Below are 22069 nucleotides of genomic sequence, written 5' to 3' on the forward strand. Positions count from 1 at the left end.
TTTTGTATGCCCATCCCCTTGGTGTTGAGCCAAGGAAAGCCACCACCAATCCTTCCAGACTGTATCACAAACAGATACAGTACCAACACAAAGTGGTGTGCGTTGTCTTGTGCAATGAGCACTCACTCATTGCTAAATGTAAGCGCCAGTGTACAAAGCAAACCAGATGTGGTCAACCAACACGGTTCTTCTTGCTAAATGCAGCTGTTCCGACAGTCACACCAAACTACACCCAACAATCAGTCATTCTAGTAGTGAGTGATTTAGCCACTGTTGTTTATAGTATGTATACAAAACAATCCGCAAAGCAATAGTTTACTTCACGGATCATTTTATTTATAGTGCTCGTGGTCAAAACTGCTATTTCTTAAGGGAAGTTGGCAAATCTCATCTGAGCTCTCACACCCAAAGCAGAGAATGAGACCACTAAAGCTGACTAGGGCTATCTGAATTGTATTTAATTAGATACTTTCACTTGTGATATTGTCAAAAGTCCGTGAGAAAACACGTCTTGACAAGAATTTACTGTTGCCCAAATATTTCCCCAGAGCAACGAGCTATAATTGAGTCCAGACCATAGCCCGGATACGCCAGCCAGCCTCTGTTCAAATCATTTCCATTTAAAGTGTTAGATCTCTTGTCAACTGAGTCCTAACGACACATTCAGCAAACACTGAACGCACCACAAACGATCCACTGCAACAAAAAAAAAAAAGAAAAGCTACAGAGGTGGGAGGCGTGATTCATTTTTACTATGACATTTGCTCAAACACATCTTGATTGGTCACCCACAATACGCCGAAGTTATCAGCAGACTTTGGGAATGTGTCAGAAGGTGTGAGTGATGTTTCTTTCAAGTACATGTCTTTGTACATATGCACAAAATAATAAAACGAGCAGATTGTTAAGGGCGCTTGGTGTACGAGAGGTCGGTACCAACAGGAACCCAAACACACGGGGATGCTTACATAGGGTATAACAATGGGGATTTCAATTCTAGCCTAATGAAGACAGTAGTGTAGCAGAAGGAGCAGTGGCAACACTTGTAGACAAATGGACTTACAGCGATGCTGGGAACCGCAGTCTCTGGTCGCTCGATCATTGTACTGTGCTGTCACAACCCAGCCTGCAACGGACAGCCACCGGACCAGAAACCGATTAACGTCCAGAGGAATGACGGAGCGGGAGAAATAACCTACTTTCCGCCAAAAACACGTAGTTCGGCGAAGACAAAAAGACGTAAAGTGCGTCTGTAGACGAATGAATGAGGTTAAATTACATATGGCCGCCGAGGGATACTACTGTGTAGCGGTAACGGCACAGTGAGGAAAAATGCTCCAACGACTGTTTCCCCTAGCAAACCTGTATACAATACATCCGGTCGAGAATTTCAGAATAAGACGAAATGTAGGTCGGTGGGTTGTTTTGATACCGTTTTGATTTTTAAGGGCCAAAGTTAAAGTGTAATTCCGGCTTAAAATCACCCCATGATCTTTTTCGACACTTGCAAACATCAAATAAGGCACCAAGACAGTTTTTTTCATGTATGAACAATTAACAGAGAAATCCAGTAGCGTCAGTAACATCCTCATGTGGCTAACACTGATTAGTTTGGGGCAGTACGGTGAAGGCATTAAAACGGCTTTTAGGGCCAAGATCCTCTCTGTGGTTTTAGAAGGATCTCGCTGTCTCTCTTTTTTAACCACTAATACTGCTCAAAATAACACCAAACCTCTGCAGTAGCATGATAAGAGTCCCTTCACACTAAACGAAGCATCAATGGGCTCCTTCCTTATAGATTGACTTTTGTAATCAACTTAAATTGACTTTACTATGAGAGGAGCTGGTACCAGGGCCAGTTGGTAAGTCTTTCAAATCACTCTTTTAATAAACTCCGGGTTCACTGACTACGTTGTTGGTGCTTCGGTTAATGTGAAAGGACTCTTATCATGCTACTGCAGAGGTTTGGTGTTATTTTGAGCAATATCAGTGGTTAAAAAAGCTGTTTTAATACCTTCACCCTGAGCTTATCAGTGTTAGCCACCTCAGGCTGTTAGCGTCTCTCCTGGATTTCTCCGTTAATAGTTTATACACGGAAAAACTGTCTCGATGGCTTATTTGATGTGTCCAAGTGTCAAAAAAGAGGATGATTTTACGACGGAATTTCACTTTAAGTCCCCTTACAAATTAGTTGTTCTACTAGCGTCGGATCCATATACTGCGGTATACAAAACTGGTTATTTTCTAATAGATGTATCAGGTCAGCTTCAAATTTGGACAATTCATATCACATTTCAGCTTTTCAGAAATAGCACTAAAATAAACTATCGTGACATAATAGAATTGAAGGAATCAGTCTGCAGTGAAGTTAGTGAGAATGGATATTCGACGCATATTCACTTCTGAACTTATGTGACGTCATTAAATTAACTTCACATAAGTATAAGACAATTGTAGTTTTTAATAACTTTCACATCATGTGACCCAGTGACTCCAAACCAGTCTCACATTATAAAAAATAAATAAATAGATGAAGCCCTAAAATAGCATAAAAAGTGGTGTATCTTATTGGACCAGTTGGGTAATACAATAGGATACTCGAATATCCCACTTAAAACTAACTTCACCGTGGTAGAGACCGGCTCTTATTTTGAAAGAGAATACGCCTACATCCCCGTCTGGCCAGTACCTGTGGGAAACGGATCCATCTTTTTATTGGTCAAACACGAACGTGATCGGCCTCCGATCGTGATTGTGAGGCCTTCAGGTGCTGGAGGCCAAAATTAGCTGCCTTCAAAGACTGTTGTGAATAGAGGCACTAAACAGTTGGGAATAGCAGCAGCAGACAAAATGGCATCAAGTGAGCTAGATGTGATCATTGCGTTAAAAGCCTCACGATGTTGGAAATAAACTATAGGCCTTCATTGAAACATGTGCTTTTCACAAATATATTAGGGGAGCATTCAGGACCAGCACTGAGGTCCCCTGGGCGCTTTCCTAGGGGGGTGTTCCAGGCACGTCCAGCTGGGAGGAGGCCTCGAGGAAGACCCAGGACCAGGTGGAGGGTTTATATCTCCACACTGGCCTGGGAACGCCTCGGGATCCCCCAGTTAGAGCTGGTTAATGTGGCCCGGGAGAGGGAGGTTTGGAGCCCCTGCTAGAGCTGCTGCCCCTGCGATCCGACCCCGGATAAGCGGTTGAAGATGAGATGAGATGAGAGTGAGGTCCCAGGGCCTCCTGTGCGATTCTTCTGGATTTGAATCTCAAAAGATGCGTTCCTGTCTCATGCAAATCTTCAAGCATATTTACAAATCATAATCGGAAGTTAAGTATCAGTAAAGCTTCTGATAGGAACTTGTTTTGTTGTTTAGCCCACTATTAAATGAACAATCCCAAAGATTTGCATGCACCTGGTCTGTATATTGGTTTGGATATGAGGATAAATGGTGCACTCTAGTGGCAAAGACAACAACTGCCATCAGATGACCAACAATATTTCTTGGTAAGTCCAAAATTCAAAGAGTCAAACTTGTTCCAAACTGTTTTTGTTGAAACAATAAATATATTTGGAAAAGATCCTTGTCAAATATGTCAAATATTTATATAATTGAACTTGTCAATGTCCAAAGAAGTTTGAAATAAATGGACTTGAAATGTTACATTTGGCTGCGTTTCTCTTGGATCCTGCTGTTGTAATATGGACCGGGCACGTTAAAGTGTACCTTTTTCCGTAAATTTGCGTTGCACGAACGGCAAATATCCTTTACCCACATGTTTACTTTCTGAGCTTTGCCTCAACACTGTTGTAGTGCATGATATGCTTCATTGATCTGGCTGGTTGATGTTGGTGATAGACAGATGGTTTATCCAATCAGCAACCAGTATTTTCGCCCCTTCCCAAAAGATCTCGAGAGTTCCCAGATAGATATGCTGAGCAAATGCAAATCATGCAAATCAATCCATCTGGCGGAGTCAGGTTAACATGTTTTAACCCCGCTTCAGACAGGATGTGGTGAGGCAGGGAGCCCCTAGGGCAGGTTGCCGACTCGCAGTATGGCTTGTGTAAATCCTGGAGCCCCACAGGTGGATGGATGGACGGGTAGCCTATAGCTGCCTGCCCATGGAGCTAAACTTAGTGATCTGCAACCAAGTTATAGTCTCGGTGTCCTGAACCCGGTGTCAGTCAGACTCAGATGATGAATATGTTGTGCACTTAAATCAGCGACTAGTAGATGTATCAGCATGGTAAATGTAGTTAGCATCTTTTATTAGTTTCTGTTGTTTGTTAGCTTGTTAGCTTGTAATTGTCAATGGCTGACAGCTGTGATGACAGTGTGTTTTCTCTCTGTACTGAAGGTCCACTTTGAGCTGGAGATTTCAGGTTTCCTTGCTGGTGTTGTGTCAAAGTCAGCATTAGACAGCGATTGGTTTATGTATTAGTGAAGTTCCAACTAAAGCTTCCTCGAATGTGTTTAAATCTCAGAGTTTAGAGCAGTGCACAGACCTCTCCTCCTACAGGAGAGGAATATGAAAACACCTCTCTAGTGACAAAATTTATTCAGATTCAAGTTACTATAGTAGTATTGTCAAGGCAGACTAAATATTCAACGTGTCATTTGTACAATGACACAAATTTCTTCTTCTCAAAATGACATAGTCTGGTTTGAAGAAAATGAGTTTTTGGCTCAGAAGGCAAAACTCATAACTTCAGTCCTGCTGAGGAATCCACTGTTCTCAGACAGATACAGATACAGAACCCTGCACATCTAAAGCTCTGTGAGAAATCTGCTCAACACTGAATACAAACACTTGAAAAGGAAGATGAAAAGAAATGAGAATTTAAAGTTGTGATCAAAGCTGCTATTCAAGCTAATTTGCAGCATCTGGCATTTCATCGCTTCAGCATTTGATTCCACACACTATTGTTTATTTGACACCAAAAAGGGAATTAATACTTGGAAAGTTTGAAATAAATGCCGGTGTTTTTTGGAAAAACTAAGCCACTGACAAGAAGAGAAAGAACCACAGATCAAACCATGACGTATTACTTTGCTTTATTTCAAGAGAATCCAATGAGTAGCATAAGCATACAGAAATAAATAAGTTGTTGTAAAATTGTGTTAGTTATCTGTTGTCTACAAGTACATTTCAAACAAAGACTTTAAACAGAAAATAACCCATCATCACTTAACTTAAAAAAACAAAAACAAAAAAGAACAAAGAGCTCACAGTAATTCATTGTAGAAAAAGTGGTGTAACCCTTAGCTTATACTCTACTGATGACAACAAGTGGAGTTGGGAGACATTGCTCAATTCAAATTTCAATGCAACAGTAGTTCACAGTGTTGTCGGTCGGACTTTGAGTCTTGCATTAAGTAAAAATATACATATTGTTTTACATTAAACCGTTGAAATGTAGAAAATTTTACATATATATATATATATGCTTCTCATCCCAACAAATAGTAACCTTAAAAAAACTAATATTTAGTATATATATTGCTTATAGACAGACAGATTACTTATATTTCCCCCTGCAGACCTCATGAAGGGGATAGTATATTTGTAGTCAACGCATCTCTGACAGCTATAGTTTGAATTTGCAGCATCACATTAAGGGACCACGTGTTCAGTAGAGGCTCTGATAGTGGATGTGACGTTGCCATGGTTACAGGTTGGACGTCTCTCCTGGGATAGATTTGGTGTCCAGGTAGCTGATGAGATTCTTCACCCAAGTGGCTGAAGGTCTGGCACACAGGCTATGTCCTGCCGCTGTCTTCAGCCTGAATATACACACACACACACACACACACACACACACAGACTGTCAGGTTAAGTGCATTCATGTGTCGATACGATGCTGCTGCTGATATATTTCTTTTATTTATATTTTCATTTAAAGCTTTGTACTTACAAGACAGCAGGGTTGGAGCACCGCTGGCTGGTCCTGCTGTAGCCGACCACATTTTCTTGAGGCACCTCTTTACCAATGAAACGAAAGCAGCATTTCTTTGGGCCAGCACCACGCAAACCTACCAACAAACACTTATAAATGAACAACTCGCAAAAAACAAACAGACTCAAACACATCATGTGCCTTTTGTGTTCCCGTTTTGATTTCCTCCGGGCCTGCGTGACGCAAAATCTGATACCGTGTTTTTTATTTTTAGTTAAAGAGGATGTGACTGAGCCACTGCTCAGTTCCATTGCCATATGGAAAACCTCTTGACGTGTGTTTCTCTGATTTTAAATGGCTCCTCCTTAAAAAGTAAGCTGTTTAATATTGTGAAAAAATGAACATCTTAATCATATTTTAGGGTAGATTTGCTCTGATACGAGTCACTATAGTCAATGTTTGACATTGTAGAGGTCAGAAATGGAAGAAAAACACTTTTTTGAGTCCAGGGAGACTTCAAATATTCAACTTGTCATTTGTACGAAGAATAATGTGGCATTTCTTCTTCCATAAATAACAAAGTCTGACTTGAAGAAAATTAGATTTTGGCTCAGAAAGCTTTGGCACCTGTCCTAATCATATTTTAGGGTGGATTTATCTTTAAGTACAGTACTTCCACTAGAAGTTTGTGGTGCTGGATCCATTGATTCAGGGCTTCTCAACCTTTAAAGCAGCGTTAATATATATTTTAAGCCGCTCAGGGGCAACAACACAAGACAAATTATCCTCTTATGAAGTCACACATCCAGCAGCACAGAGTAAATCCAACTGGTCAGACTAAATCATATCGCTCATTTCAAATGTATGAGTGCAAATATAAGCATTTAAAAAACACGATCGCTCTCACACTGATTCTATGCTATATTGTCCCTTCTTACCTTCACTCAGAGTGATGACAGCCAGCATCAGCACAAACACAGACAGAGCGAGACGAGGAGCAGCCATCCTGAAGTGTGTGTGTGTGTTCCCTTCACTGTGTAGAGGTACCGTAGGTGAAAGTCTCAGCTGAGCAGTATCAACCAGTTCTGTCTGCAGTGTGACTCGTTCTCCATCTGCTTCCACCTTTATACAGTTCAGGAGCCGCGGGGGGAGACCCTCTGCTCCATGGGATTTCACTGTGACACATCATCTCTCACCTTTATCTGGCTAAGGGGGTTGCCGAGAGTGGGAGTTTCATCTGTCGGCCTTTTTGTGGGTGTGTTCGTGAGTTCATTTCACTTCCTTAAAATTGACATTCACTGATGAGCCCTGTGAATAACCTGTGGAATGAAGAAGTGCTACATTCTTTTCAAATGTGGTTTCCCTGTGAATTACACATTACTTGTGTCATTGGAACCAAAACTGCTGTACTTTCTGCTCGCCCCCTATATGTCACATGATTTGTCACAGTAATACTTCAGTTTTATTTTATTAATAGTACCAAATCATAACAAAACGTTTAAGAGAGAGAGAGCCAGAGAGATAGACACACACCACACACACACAGATGCACACACACACACACACACACACACACACACACACACACACACACACACACACACACACACACACACACACACACACACACACACACGGACGGACGGACGGACGGACGGACAGACAGACAGACAGACAGACAGACAGACAGACAGACAGACAGACAGACAGACAGACAGACAGACAGACAGACAGACAGACAGACAGACAGACAGACAGACAGACAGACAGACAGACAGACAGACAGACAGACAGACAGACAGACAGACAGACAGACAGACAGACAGACAGACAGACAGACAGACAGACAGACAGACAGACAGACAGACAGACAGACAGACAGACAGACAGACAGACAGACAGACAGACAGACAGACAGACAGACAGACAGACAGACAGACAGACAGACAGACAGACAGACAGACAGACAGACAGACAGACAGACAGACAGACAGACAGACAGACAGACAGACAGACAGACAGACAGACAGACAGACAGACAGACAGACAGACAGACACATACACAGATGGCGATTGGTGGAAATCACAAGTCAAACTGTGTTTGGTCTGAAGGGCCCTTTAAACTTTCATGAAAAATAACAAAAACAAATGTCGATTTGGAGCCGAACCCAGCTTACACTGGGTGAAGTTACCCCCTGGACAGGTTGCCTGACTATCACAGGGCTGAAACTTGGAGACAGAAAACCATTCACAAACACATTCACTTCTAATTTGCAATTTGGTGTCACCAATAAATACACCTGCATGTCTTTGGACTGAGGGAGGAAGGTGGAGAACCTGGAGAAAACCCATGATGACATGGGGAGAACATAGAAACTCCACACACGCGCACTACACCACTGAATCGCCCACAGTAAAAACATATGGGGCGTGTCTAGACTTTTCTGACTGAGTAGAATGTTTGACTGGCATGTAGTTGGCGCGTGTGCACACATGTCGGAATAACATTAAACTCTAAATGCTCCAACTGTCCACTGACTATTTGTCTTTCCGAGGCTGTAGTGAGCTTAGTGGTAAATCTAGAGTGAAGATGATGGTCTTCAGTTTGGCTGTAAAGTTCCAGGAGGCTGTGATAATCTTAGAAGTAACAACTCATTTTATACAGGGAGCTCAAGTTTCAAAAAAACTTTCTCACTACAATAAAATAGCTACTATGGAGTTCATTGAATTCACAAGAGTCTCAGCTTTCCGATTTATGCATTTAAAGTTTGTGAACCCCCGTATGCAGAAACATTCAATACACAATCTTAGAATAGGACAAAATAACACATTTGTACTGCATGAGACAAACTGCATGGATTTTGCCCCAAACTGTCTGGATTATCATAAAGTGAGAATGTTTGGAGAGGGGAGACTCATGGGTACCCATAGAAACCATTTCATTCAACTTTCAGAGGTCAAAGAACCCCTTTGAAAATGGCCATGCCAGTTTGTCCCTCGCCAACATGTAATGAAGCTTTATTTTGCGTCCTTACAGACAAGAGGAGGAGGTTTGTACTGATGGATTCTTCAGATCATTTAGTTTCTTATGATACCAATAAATGCACTTTAACTTGAACCTAGACAGCTACTGCCTCTTAGACAGACTTAGTGTTGAATTTCCCCTTGCGGGATGAATAAAGGAATTCTTCTTTTTCTTCTTGCATAAATGTAAATATCATATAAACTATACCTGCAACTCTTAATTTGAAATATTTTATGTTTTTACATACATGTCTATCTCACCCAAATTTATTTGTATGTATGTATAATACATTTATAGCCATATACTATATGTCACGTACATAATTATTTATATTTCTAACATATGTTTGTGTAAAAATACAAATTAAAACATTTCTAAATTGAATTTATTGAAAAGCTTTATTCCGACTGGAATTTGAACCAGGTCGGTTCACCTTTTTAGGTTGGTAAAAAAATTCTCATCAAATAATCTTAAGGCGCACACAATCATTTTCTCATCCATTTCTGTTTGAGCGACGGTGGGATGGCAGCCAGTGCTGATTGGTTGTCCCGCCACATTTTTTACACAACTCACCTGAAAAGTTCAATATTTTCAACTTGATTGAAGCGATTGACGCAACATTGGTTCCATCTTGTCGCGTGAAACGCAACTACTGTGCTGCCCATCTTGAAGTTGCGTCTGTACATTGACTTTGTGTGTAATCCTGTTGGGTTTGCCGCTTCTGTCGCCCCCTGGTGTGAGCATGCTTTTAGTACGAAAGATGATATTTCCTTCCACTGCTCATAACCCATGTCAACACTAGGCAATTACCTGTGAAGTAGGTTCACATTTTTTAATTTTAAGAAGTTTGGATATCCGGGCCAGATTGTTAATACATATACCAAATTATCTTTTTAAAGTAGCAGGGATGAGTGCTTCTAAAGAGTAGCAGTGTTCATCATCAGTGGACACATTGTAACATGTAAGCTCTAGTACATGTTTGACTCATATCATTGCACTCTACTTTAAGTATGATTTAATATTTCATGATTTCAGTCATAATAATCCTCTCACCATGTGTGAACCAGTCATATGTGAAGACACTTTGCAGCAACCCGCGGAGCTGGATGGGATTAAATTATATACTGTAGTTCCATGTACAAAGAGAAAGCTATCCTAATGTTTCCGTCTTCACCTCAGGTTTGTCTTGAAATAAAACTAACTCATGCTGACCATTGACTCTATTGGACAAAAAAGCTATTATGTTTCAAAAGTCATTCTCCCATAAAGTTGTATAACAAAATAATGTCAAGATTCTTCATCAGCACGATGTACGAAGAGCTCAGAAATAGGTAGTAGGTGGATCATTTTGTCAAAAATAGTTCAAGGTCAATGATGGTATTTCATGCTCAATTCAGTAATGTTGATTTATATCAGAGACAGGATTCAGTATCTGACTACAATTACTTTACAGCAGCATTTGTTTAATTGTTGTTAGTTTAATGGTTCTTTGTGAAAAGTTCAGAAAAAGTGGTTGTAGTGAACTGCATTTAGGTTCCTGGTGCTCCCGCACACGTGCTTGCACCCGTTAGCCTCAAGTGGGTAGCCTATGTGCAAAAACCATGAGAGTGAACATAATTAACCCGCATCATCATGGTATAATGCTGTAAAATAATGTTCATTCATATTTAGAATAACGCTAGCTTGCTGTGTGAAAATCACTCTTTTGTGCCACAAAGCAACCAACAGCAGGTTCATGCTGAGACACAGCCAGCTTAGGTTTTGGTGAGCTAACATTAGCAAGCAAGCTAATGTTATTATCTGCAAGCAAGCTAATGTTACTAGTAGCAAGCAAGCTAATGTTATTATTAACAAGCAAGCTAATGTTAGCCAGCTAGCTGTAACTTGCAATGCCCCATAGATTTGGCGTTGCTTGCCTTGTAACGTTAGCTGATAAAGTATTTTGCAGGCTGCAAGCCAGACATACCAGCCTGAGGAGTCTGTATGATTTAGCTGACATTGTCCACTCAGTGGTAAAATCTTGCTACCTCAGCTAGCTAGCATTTCGACTGCATCATCTGCAGCGGCCAGCAGCCGGAAAAACCCTCAGGCGACCTAAACCCCAGCACAGAGGATGGGATCCCGACCCTCCCCAAGTCTGACTCCAGGCCGGAGCAGCAAACTAATTTTTGCCATTAGGGGACAGCCACCAAACTTAGGTCCATCTCTGGGCTGCTGCTGCTGCTGCTGCAGGATGAATAATGGAAGAACAGCTGTAAGTGAGCTGAAAAAAAGCAAAATGTCACATCCTTTGGAGTTTCCCGGAAAAATCTGTCCAAAATCCATGACATATAAGGTTTTAAATTTCCATGTTGCGTAACAACCCATTCACCCACTGCCAAAACACAGGACCTTTCAGAGTCTAATAGAATAAATGACATGTTGAGATGGATGGACAAGTTTCAGTTTTCCTGAACATGGTGGAAAAAGGTAGTGAAGAAACACAGCATTACCATTTTAGCAAAGACACTCAACAAAATACATTTAAAGTCTTTTTCCACTTGCAGATGCAGTTCTGCACAATTTTCACTCTCATTTTTGTTGTGGTGCTGTCAACCAACTCCTTATGCTCACCGTAGGCTACTTGATAACTTTGTCTGTTGTGTGGTTCATCACTGAGTGACCCTTTCACGTTACAGTAGTCTTTCAACCTATTGTTCGTATAAAAATATTGATTAGTGCAGCTTTAATGGATTTGTTCTGACCTCATGGGGGCAGTGAAACACGCTGAAAACACATTGTCACATTATTACCGCGTGAAGCTACGTTCCGCATGTTGGAAACAGTTGCCTATTTACACATCCAGCAGACATGACTCAACGTTAGCATTCCGTTGAAGTTGTGTCTCTGGCCAGTGTTTGAAAAAAAATATCTCTGTCTTTTTTTAACTGCTAAATGCGCCACGATGTATACCAGTTAGTCGCTAACTTTGCTTTGCTGTCTGGTGCTGGGCGGGTAGAGTAGTGGGCTTTAAAAACGTCATCACTGTGAACAGCTGATGAAAACGAGGTTGATAAGAGACTGAACCAGTACAGCCAAACCGATGAGCAAAAATATGTACGATATAAAGGTCCGTCCAGCTCAGGGGAATTCAATTGTATTGAGAATGAATTAGTTGGTAATAAAACAAAGCCTTTTGACATGTTTTCAGTCTAAGGTTCTTGTGTTTGTCACATATAGCTGATCTGACTTTAGTTTCAGTGTAGGGGGTGTTTTCCCGACTTGACAGAGTACCCTATGTAAATTTTAAGTGTTAGTTTTCTCCCTCTGTTCATAAAAAGCAGAAGGACTCCCTCAAAGCTGCTTTCGCTTCTCCATATATTGCCCTTTAGGAGAGACAAACAATCATTTAATTTTTTTGGTTTGACCTCAATGTTGTATTCAAATACCAACCTCACTTGAGTGGCTTAGACCCAACCATACCCATATATACATATGGTATATTTGTACATGTTGTGAATTTGATTGATTAGTCTGATACACACTCTATGCTGCCCTTTTACTCCAATGACCACAGGTCAGTAGCACAAATAATAACATCACTATTGTTTTTTTAATTGATTAGTTATTTTCATCCAAGCTTTGACTGCAGCCCACTGAATCAATGAGCCCTGAATGCCCAGAGGAAAAAAACGACACAGCGACACACATAAAGAGGGAAAACTCCTTTGTTTTTGTTTTTTAAAAAGCAGAAGAAAATCAGCAGTTTGTTGAAGAAGCGTAGAAAGAGATACACCTACCATCCAAAACAAAAAACAATAAAAAAACATGAACAGAGACAAATTATAGAAAATCAAACCAGAAAAGGATACCAAAGTGAGACATCGCTTCTACCGAGACTATAAGCCTGAAGCATTATCACAGTACAATCAGCTATAATTGAAAGCTAAACTCAGACTTGCTGTAGTAAGTCTGTCCTGTCACAGGGGGTCAGTGACTGGGAAACAGAAATGTTATAAAATGCTGAAATAATTTCAGGATTCCCAAAACAGAGACCATATAGTTATTGACCCATTGGTTAGCGACACCAAAATAATGCATGAATCCTGGCCTATTATTACAGTTGTAATTGAAATGCATTGTAAAGGAATAATTATGTCAGTGTAAATATGTGTGAATGCTCATGTTTGACATAAACCCCTACCTTCTTTATAATCTGTGATCCTTATTAACAATCAACAGAACACTGTGGTTCAATGATCATTGTGTGTCGACGTTCTCATCACATAACAAGTCGCCCAAGGAGCCCTGTTTGGGGAGTGATATCCAACTCCACAGCAGTTCTCTCTTGCTTTACTCAACCTGTGCTGTGTTTGCTCTTGGGTGTTGACAGTGCAGAGGGTCTGTGTGGTGAGTGCCTGTGAAAGCTTAGAAATAATTCAGAGGCTATGACTGGGTTATTCTGGTTGCTTGATTGTCTTAACAACAGTACCAGGAGGCAGAGGAGATTTCAGCAAACACAGCGATGTGTTCTACTATGAAACGCCGTCCCCCTGTGAAGAACCTAGCCCTGATCCAGGACTGTAATACTATCATGGTTCGAAATGGACACATGATTTTACTCACACATTCCTGTCACTCAGGCGTTCCTCATATTTGAGATGAGATAATGACATCAGGCGAGTGTAAAGAAACAAAAATACATGATTTGTCTTTTATTCCATAGTAGAAAGTATAGAAATGAGACTGCTGCTTTGATGAGTAGAGCTACTGTAATATAGCTTCCAGCCACCAGTATAGCCATATAGCCTTTATTTACTTCATGGCTGCACTTATTAATATGATAATATGAACATTATGAACAAAATGACTACGTGTAATGTGTGGCTTGTATTGATGAACAGTCCCTTGAAGCTCTGCTGCGTGTTTTAGCGTCTGTGAATCCCCACACACACGTGTTTGGTTCAGTCTCACCACTGTGATCAATGTAGTAACAGATGGCTGTTTTCAGTGAAAAAAGACTCTGATAAACTCTGACAAAGCCACTGTAAACTACCTGCACAGCACCAGACAACCACCCCAGGAAGTGTGCTGGATTTTAAAGCCAATTTGACATAGTGGCCAAATTATGGTATTACAACTTCTGTATTGCTGGAGCCCAAAAATTATTTTCCCCATTGACTTACAAGAACTTGACTTTGATCGATTCCGTCCAATAACATTTGGAAAATCTAGAAGATCTGCACGATTAAATGGTTTAATCCCCATTTAAGTCCTGGTCAACAGAAGTTTCTAGTGTGCCTGATGTATGGGCCCAACAGTGCAGAAGTAGTGCCTCGGCTTAATGCGCCACTGAGAAACTTTCGGACGCTGCCCGCCTTGAACTCTGTAACCACTTCTCTTAATGCACCCATGCAGACAGCAGACAAAGTTAGCATCTAGCTAGTGAACATTGTGGAGCATTTAGCAACTGAAGAGCCAGATCATTTTCTTACTGGCCAGTGCAGCTTTATCGGAAGAATCTCACTTGGGTTTTGTAACTCTACACCCACCTAATGTATTTTTATCACCTTAGAAACCATTAAGTAGATTGCGTTTCACCAGAGTGACTGAAATGTCAGGCCCCCCCCACATAGCCTTCCTTTATTATGTATATATACTTTACTTTAACTTTTAACTTTAATCAACCAGTCAGCTTGTTTTCCTACTACTTTCTTCAGTTGTTATAAAATATACAAAAATACAAACAGAGAACAATTAGCAAAAGAAAACAGAGTCCAAAATATAAAAGGATACCTCCACAATCCAACTTTTAGACAACATATGAGTGTAGTATCATCTTGAAGCAGTAACTCTACATCCTGTAAGTCCCACTTTGGATCTCTTCATGCTTAATCATGAATTGTTCGGCAGTATTCAGGTGCTGTAATAAAATTGGACGACTGAAATGTTATGCTTATTGAATAAATCTTTATATCAGAGACCACTGTACTGGCACCAAAACCATTACTTATTTACCTTAACTTATTTAAAAATAGATTCTCAGGAAAGGCGCCTTTCTGTAACTGAATAGACTACAGTGTATTTATGCGAACAAGTCAATAACTAGGACTTGATGTCATTTGAAGTTCACTCTAACCAGAATAGAAGACTCACCTAAAAAAGAGGAAGCTTGAATTGAAAAAAAGCACAGATACAAATCTTAGTAATATGAAGGATATATTAGTCATAGTAATCATAATGAGTCATAATAGAGAGAGTCAGAGCAGCCAGGTGACCTGTGGACTCACACTGCATGAAAAATGACAGTTACACAGGAACATACATAACAGAACCTTATGTTTCCTGCATTCACTCACACACACAGTCCTGAAACCACATCTGTAAACACATACTGTACTGTCCATCCTGTTACCTCTCAGCACAGTGAGTTCAAAGAAACACCAATGAGCACATTTAGATTGAAAAAATATAACACGATGAGCTGCCCAAACATGCACACACATCTGTGTTGAATCGGACACTTGAAAAGCTCCTCTCTAGTACAAAAAAAACAACAAAAAAGTTGTAAACATTGTTCACCTTGCAGACCATGGAAATCAAATGGTATCTGAAAACCTAAACTGTTACTATAATGCGTGTTTTATTGAGAGAAACAGGCTTCTACATTAGTGATTTCCCACACACAAATAAAAGAAATATACAGCATGATTCGGTAGTTGTCTCATGTTGACTGATGGCGGCACAGACATGATCAATGTGTTCCCAGTATGGTAGATCACTGATCTGGAGCTTTCCTGTGTTGAGTGATAGAGAAGCCACCATTACATAAACCGACTCATCTTTTAAAGCAAGAATATGTACATTCTGAAAGAAGAAACAATAACGCAATTGTTCTGTTACAAATTAAAAGTAGAATTCCCAAGTAATACAGTAACAGTACAGTAACACGCCCTTGCACAATGCAATTCATTCAGAGGTTTTTGCTGCAACAGCCTAAAACGTGTTTAATGTTCTCTTTGCGGTAAGCGTGGTCGGCGCGGTGTTAATGATATAATCGTGCCATTGCTGCCTGGGCAATTGTGCGCAGAGGGTCAGAGTGCTGAGCCTTGCACCTCCAAGATTTTATAACAACACGGAAGGGGTCGCACAGACTGCACTGCAATGATTGGCTGGCTTCAGGACCCCGAAGTGCGTATACGCTGATTCAAATTGCGTTGCATTTTAAAAATGGAGTGCTTTGATGCAATGTTGGCTGAGCTGCTTTGACCGCAATCAGTATGAACGACTAGACGTTTGCGTGGTCCATATGCACAGTCCATACCATGCCAACCACAAGAACCATGAAAGAGGCATTACTGTACTTGTGGAGGCTAATGTTAGCAGACTTACACTAAGTGTTTCTGTTAAAGGATGTTGCTTATTTCAGATTGCTGCTGATTTAGGTCTAGACCTGCTTCCGTGTTATTTTCTAGAGTTTGAGGTAATGGTAGTTCCGATCACCCAACATAGTCACAGGGAGCGCCATGGCAAACAAGTCTACAAGGGACACAAGGGAAGTTGTAGTATCTACATGCCTGTCAACGGTTACACACTAAACACTGCTCTTTAGAAAGTCCAAGCTCCTGTTTGACACCATGGTCTGGGTGAGTGGGAGTTGAATGCTAATGCGAATGCTACGCTATATTGGCCTTATTATCAGTTAATAAAACAATCCCAAGGTTGTAATCTTTACACTAGTGTAAAGTACAGTATTATGTTGTCCAACCAGCAGCAGAAGCAGTGTGTCAGTAATATAATATATAGACAGGTGAAGGGAACACGGATCTGAAGGTGTGTTTAGACTGAATGCAACTCACATTTTTTGCCTTGAACTATTTGAGCGAATTTGACTGCTGGACTTATACCAGCAGATGGCAACATACCTACAATTTATGACTTATCTCAAAACTTCCAAGCAGGTTCTTTCTGTTTTTTTTTTTTACCATTACAGATCCTTCTCCTTATCCTCGTATCATATCCATATTCTTATGTATGTTTGTTCATTGGTTAAAGCCATAAAGCCTTGGGGTAAATGCAAACTCTTCACTTATCTTAAACATCTATAACTTGGGCAGATGCTTCTTGCCTCATTTCAGTTCTGTCTATGTAATTACTTAAATGCAAATCTTTTCGTATGCAAAAAGTGTGTTTCGTTTTCAGTCAGAACACACCTTAAATTGTGTTGCATTGGGGTATTACACTACTTCATGTATTTGTGTAGTTGGTATGCTGTGTGTCTGTATTTCATTGTGTATATTTGTGGTAGGGCTGTCTTAATCTTTGGGACCATTTAGAACACTATAAAATGTGTTCTCGTATACTTGGCATGTTGTACAGGGTGTGTTCAGCCTGTAGGTCTTCAAAATGTTTCTGTACTATGAGGTTTTGCAGTTGTGTCACTCTATGGCTGTTGTTGGTGATTCATTGGACAACTGTGCTCAAACACAAAAACTGCGCTGTTTACCGTATGTGATGCTAACCAGATAGATACATTGGTCTGTTAGCTGACAGTATCTCCGCTCTCAAAGATATCCAAGTCTCATGTTGTCATTTGAGGACCTCCAACATGGCCGTCAGAGGTTATATTACATCCCCTGAAATCCCCCCCTTGTACATGATGTGTTGTGTGCCTCTGTATGTTTTCTGCGCATACCTTCATGTGTTCAGTGTCATCAGCAGGGTGGAGTCTCACATGCACAAATGTCACACTGGCACACAGCAAGTGTGTGTTTCAGGACAAAATGCTCCTTGACTCCTCAAGCAGCCAGACTCAAGCAAGCAGGTGTATCAAGACGCTATATTAATGTTGTAAACTGATACCGTTTTCCATCATGCATCTGCAAAGCCTCAGTTCCCACTATTACACCAAAAATGTCCAGTCTAATTTTCACCAGTCATGGCTGAAAAACATGCTGTGCAATGCAACTAGCAAAAAACTCTTTCTTCAATTTCATGTCCCTTTATACAATACCCCCTTTTGTTTTTGTTTTTAGAAACGTACCTTATAGTATTAAACAGGCATTTAAACTCCCTATAAAAAGTGGTGTAGCGACAATAGAAATTCTATCATATTATTGTTCTTCTTTTAGAAAGACTAATTTATTTTTTTGTTTTTTAGAAAAAAAGACACTTGTTGAGGTTCCTGGGACTGACGTGGGAGAAGTAAGGTGAATGGCCAATAGCCATTTAGAAAGGAGCACAACACAAGGACACACACAGTCAGTGTAAAGGCCAGTCAGTAGCTGTACGCTTCCCTCGAATCACTTAAATTACGTGTCTTCCTTTTATACACAGTCACCAAAGAAGATCCAACTGTCCCTGAAGGTAGAATCAAGAAACAAAACAAAACAAAAATCATACTTACACTACGACTAAAACAGATTCAATAAAATAAGTGAGTGTAAATTGGCTACTTATAATAATTCACTGTAAATAAAACCTTATGGATTCAGTTCAACAGGGGGTGTTGGAGGAGAAGAGTGGAGAAGCCAAGCAATATTCAACAGTCAAAATGTCCATCAACTGTGTTTGTGTTACAGTAGGTTCTGTATTTAGTGTGTTTGTGTGAGTGGGTGGTTTACCCAGGAAGATGAATATCTTTCTGGCCTTCTACAAACTGAATTCCCCCTCTTATCTCTCCCCTCCAGAGTCTTTGTCTTTCATATCACTCCTCTGCTGCCGCTAGCCTCTACCTTCTTTATATCCATTCATCCACTGATTCATCCGTCCATTTTCCTCTCCCTTCAATCCTCTTGAAGAACTGTCCCTTTTTCACGAATCTCCATAGCTGTAAACTCCAAAATTCTTCTTCTCTTCATGGCTGTCTATCACTCCTTCATGGCAGTGTTTTAAAAAAGCTCAGGTGGTCGATCTACGGCTCCTCTTCCCCGGTGGAAACAGCCAATCGCATGGCCACAGACAGGTGGTCAGTAAGGCCGGCCAACTGGGTGACGAAGCTGAACTCCTCGATGTCCTGCAGGGGGAGGAGAAGAAGAGAACTGTCATCACGTCTTCATGATCTCATGTTTTATTCTGCAGAGCTTAAAGTCGCCCTCAGTGATCTTTTGGCCACTTGAGGACAGTGTAATTAGCTAAAACTATTTCACATATCACCATATAGAGTTGTTATAGCAGCCACCTATTTACCCATCCAGCAGTCACAGATGAGACTGAAGATGGAAGAGTTTCTGTTTTCAAGCTGACATTGCTTGCTCTAACTGATTTCCATTCGGGAGGGGGATTCCGGTTTAGCACTATGCTAACTTGAATGGGAGTAAAATAATTCAAAACAACGTATCCACAATTTTACAGCTACAATAGTGACAACAGACAAAGTCCACTACAGCAGAGCCTGACGTAAGCATGTTTAACTAACTTGGTTTTGATTGACCAACGAGTGCTGTCTATGTCAACACACAGCATGACAGTCAGTATAACCCATGACGATGATTGTTAATCCCCTCTGGCGCTCATTGACACTTACATGACTCGTGATCGGCTATAGCCCCCCCACGACTCCGATAGGGACAAGCGATTGAAGATGGATAGATGGATGGAAAAATAAACACTTACATGTCCTTATAACTGTGTACAACTACCTTATATTGTTATAATCCATCTATTAAATGTGAATACATGTGAGGTAAACCTTTGCTGCAAGTACTACACTACAAGGTTAAGAGTATGTGCTGCCCTATGATGCACGACATGTGTTTCAGTTCATCACAAAGGTGTTGGATGATGTTGAGGTTAGGGTCTAGGGCAGGCCAGTCAGTGGACTGGTTGTGTGCACTGTTGAAACAGGAGAGAGCCCTTTCCAAACTGTTGACACAAAGTTGGAAGCCCATATTGTCTAAAGTATTATTGTGTGCCATAGCATTAAGGTTTCCATTGTTGGAATTGAGGGGATTTGTAAATACAAAGACAAGGCAAAAAGTGTGTGGACAGGGTTATCTCCGTACTACTATTAGTACTAGTGTTGGGCCTACAGTAAAAAAAACTTGCACTACTTTGACTTCTATTGTCTTTTTATTTTATCTACGTAATTCGTTTTTATTGTATGGTCTTTTGGCTGTCTTCTTAACTTGTCATCTGTTGAGCTCATTTTTTCTTGTTGTCATTTGTCTTTTTCTCTTTTAGTAGAAGCCTCCTTTTGTTTATCTCGCCCTGTTGATCTGTATATATGTATGGATTACTATGTGCTTTTGCAATCCCACCGCCTATCAAGCACTTTGCAAACGTTTGTTTTTAGAGGTGCTATATAAATAAAGCTATTTTCATTAATTTGCTACTAGGACTGTTGCAATTGAACAAATCTATAGGAATATTATCAGTAGTAATACGTTTTGTAAATCTAACTTTATTGGCTGGATATTTTCGATATTCTGTACATAGCAAAAGGTGACGTCAGTATCTTTACTGGTTGCATAATACTCTTGCGTGTTTGCCAAAAGTGAATAAACAGAAACAAAACACAAATAAATTACGTGTGTAAAGAAATAGGCTGTTAAAAAACAATATATTTGATGAGTTTCACTGACATAACAGGAAGTCAAGTGAAATGATGTTCCAGCTGCATTCTGGCACAAGGTGGCATCAGGTGGCCGTGTTTGACACACAGAGGGAGTCAGACGGAGAGATGTTCTATGTAAATGATGTGATTTGGTTTTCCAATCCTCTCCAATCCTTCACACACACAGACAGGCGGCCATGACAGTGTTGCCCTCATTCTTTGTTTGTGTAGTTGTGTTTTTTTGTTCTCCTCTCCAGCTTTTATGTCTTCAAATATTTGTATCCCTTTAACAAGTCGGGCATTTTCCTGTGGTATTAGATCATTTCACTGGCTTCCAGTCATGTTTCACAAGGTTCAGAAAAACACACTTTGACAAGTGTCTTGTTGCCAGGAGGTGAAACAGGGCAGAACAAGGCCAATCAGCACTCTGCTGACAAGAGAATGGCACATAATTCAGCATGGAAAATCTAAAATTTCCCTCAGACTTATTGATTTTTGATACGCATGAGATGGTGCTTGCTTCATATTCCCAATCTAGTCACCCTGGTGTGTTTCTATGATTTTATATTTTTTAGTTCAATGCCTCTCCTATTGCTTGGCCTCAGGTGTTGCTGCTTGCATCTCTCTCTCTCTCTCTCTCTCTCTCTCTCTCTCTAGAAAGCAAATAAGTAAGTTTCCCATAAATCTCAAAGTATTTCTTTAAAGCTACTTGAAGGGAAACAAAAGGGGGAAACTGGATGCTACTACGTTAATAGATTTCATTTTTTGTCTTAATTCGAGACAATTTAAGATCGGACAATGTTCTCATTTATTTTTCCTGTTATCTTCTTCTAAACTTTACCAGTTTCCAGTCGGGCTGCAGGCCCTCGTCACTGTAGAGCATGTAGTCAATCCGGCGTCCGTTGCCCTTCAGTGGGATCTTCCTCCCCTTCTGACTGCTGGCGGGACACTGGCTCTTACTGGGAGGAAACACCAGGTACTCCTTCCTCCCCTCCTCGTTCTCCATAAGTCTGACAGAGACACACAGTGATGCATTTGTATGCGTATGCTATTAATTTAAACAAAAAATCTTTATTTTCTATGTGGCACAAATCGCTCGTTGTCAGTAATCAGCATTCAATCAATTCTGTAAATGAATATGAAGGCACGTCGTACTGCTGTTAATGGTCAACTAGATGTACTACATAGTTTAACTTTGTCTGTGTTCATGTTTTATGTTCGTAAGGTCCTACAATGCATTGGAAATTAGCAGTGGCTATAAACGCTGTGATACATTGCACAAGATAATTCAAATAAACATGAAATGAAATGAAACTGGGGCCGATCACCGATTGCTGTGAGCATTATGACTAATTGACTCGTGTAGCATTATTTATTTATTTAACAATTCTTAACAAAAACGTACATTGAATATTAAAATCAAGAGATTAGAAAGTATCGCAAATGGACAACTGTTTATTCATTGTCAGCTAACGTACAACATATTTTATTCTTTGTCTCTTGGAGACATACCAACAACCAAAGCACGAAAGAAGAAGTAATAATGTTCAATGAAATAATGTTACCAGCTCTAGTGAAATGAGGAGAGAGTGCACTGGACCACAAATGTAGAAGT

At 40.4% G+C, this 22069-nt stretch overlaps 3 protein-coding genes across 4 annotated transcripts in view; all 3 read right to left on the reverse strand.

The window, feature by feature from the left end:
* LOC310949917 (septin-7-like) overlaps positions 1-1305 on the reverse strand; it is a 49770-nt gene extending 48465 nt beyond the window's left edge. For both annotated transcript variants that reach the window (XM_083917531.1, XM_083917530.1), the window contains exon 1: positions 1064-1305. In XM_083917531.1, the coding sequence (XP_083773657.1) occupies positions 1064-1102 (39 nt within the window). In that variant the 5' untranslated portion in view covers positions 1103-1305. The remainder of the gene's footprint in view (positions 1-1063) is intronic.
* A 3966-nt stretch (positions 1306-5271) lies between these two features.
* LOC310948777 (monocyte chemotactic protein 1B-like) lies at positions 5272-6913 on the reverse strand. Its single transcript, XM_083916010.1, has 3 exons — positions 6835-6913; positions 5915-6032; positions 5272-5783 (listed from the first exon to the last, which is right to left on the reverse strand). The coding sequence occupies exons 1-3, from the start codon at positions 6899-6901 to the stop codon at positions 5669-5671; spliced, it is 300 nt and encodes a 99-aa protein (XP_083772136.1). The 5' UTR covers positions 6902-6913; the 3' UTR covers positions 5272-5668.
* Positions 6914-18363: 11450 nt separating this feature from the next.
* The window catches only part of smpd3 (sphingomyelin phosphodiesterase 3), a gene marked incomplete at its 5' end in the record, with an annotated part of 31825 nt that continues 28119 nt past the window's right edge, over positions 18364-22069 (reverse strand). The window contains 2 exons of the mRNA XM_083916072.1: positions 18364-18915; positions 21296-21464. Coding sequence (XP_083772198.1) covers positions 18814-18915; positions 21296-21464 — 271 coding nt within the window. The 3' untranslated portion in view covers positions 18364-18813. The remainder of the gene's footprint in view (positions 18916-21295; positions 21465-22069) is intronic.

The sequence above is a fragment of the Echiichthys vipera genome (assembly GCF_963691815.1).
Source record: "Echiichthys vipera genome assembly, chromosome: 7".
NCBI lineage: Eukaryota > Metazoa > Chordata > Actinopteri > Perciformes > Trachinidae > Echiichthys > Echiichthys vipera.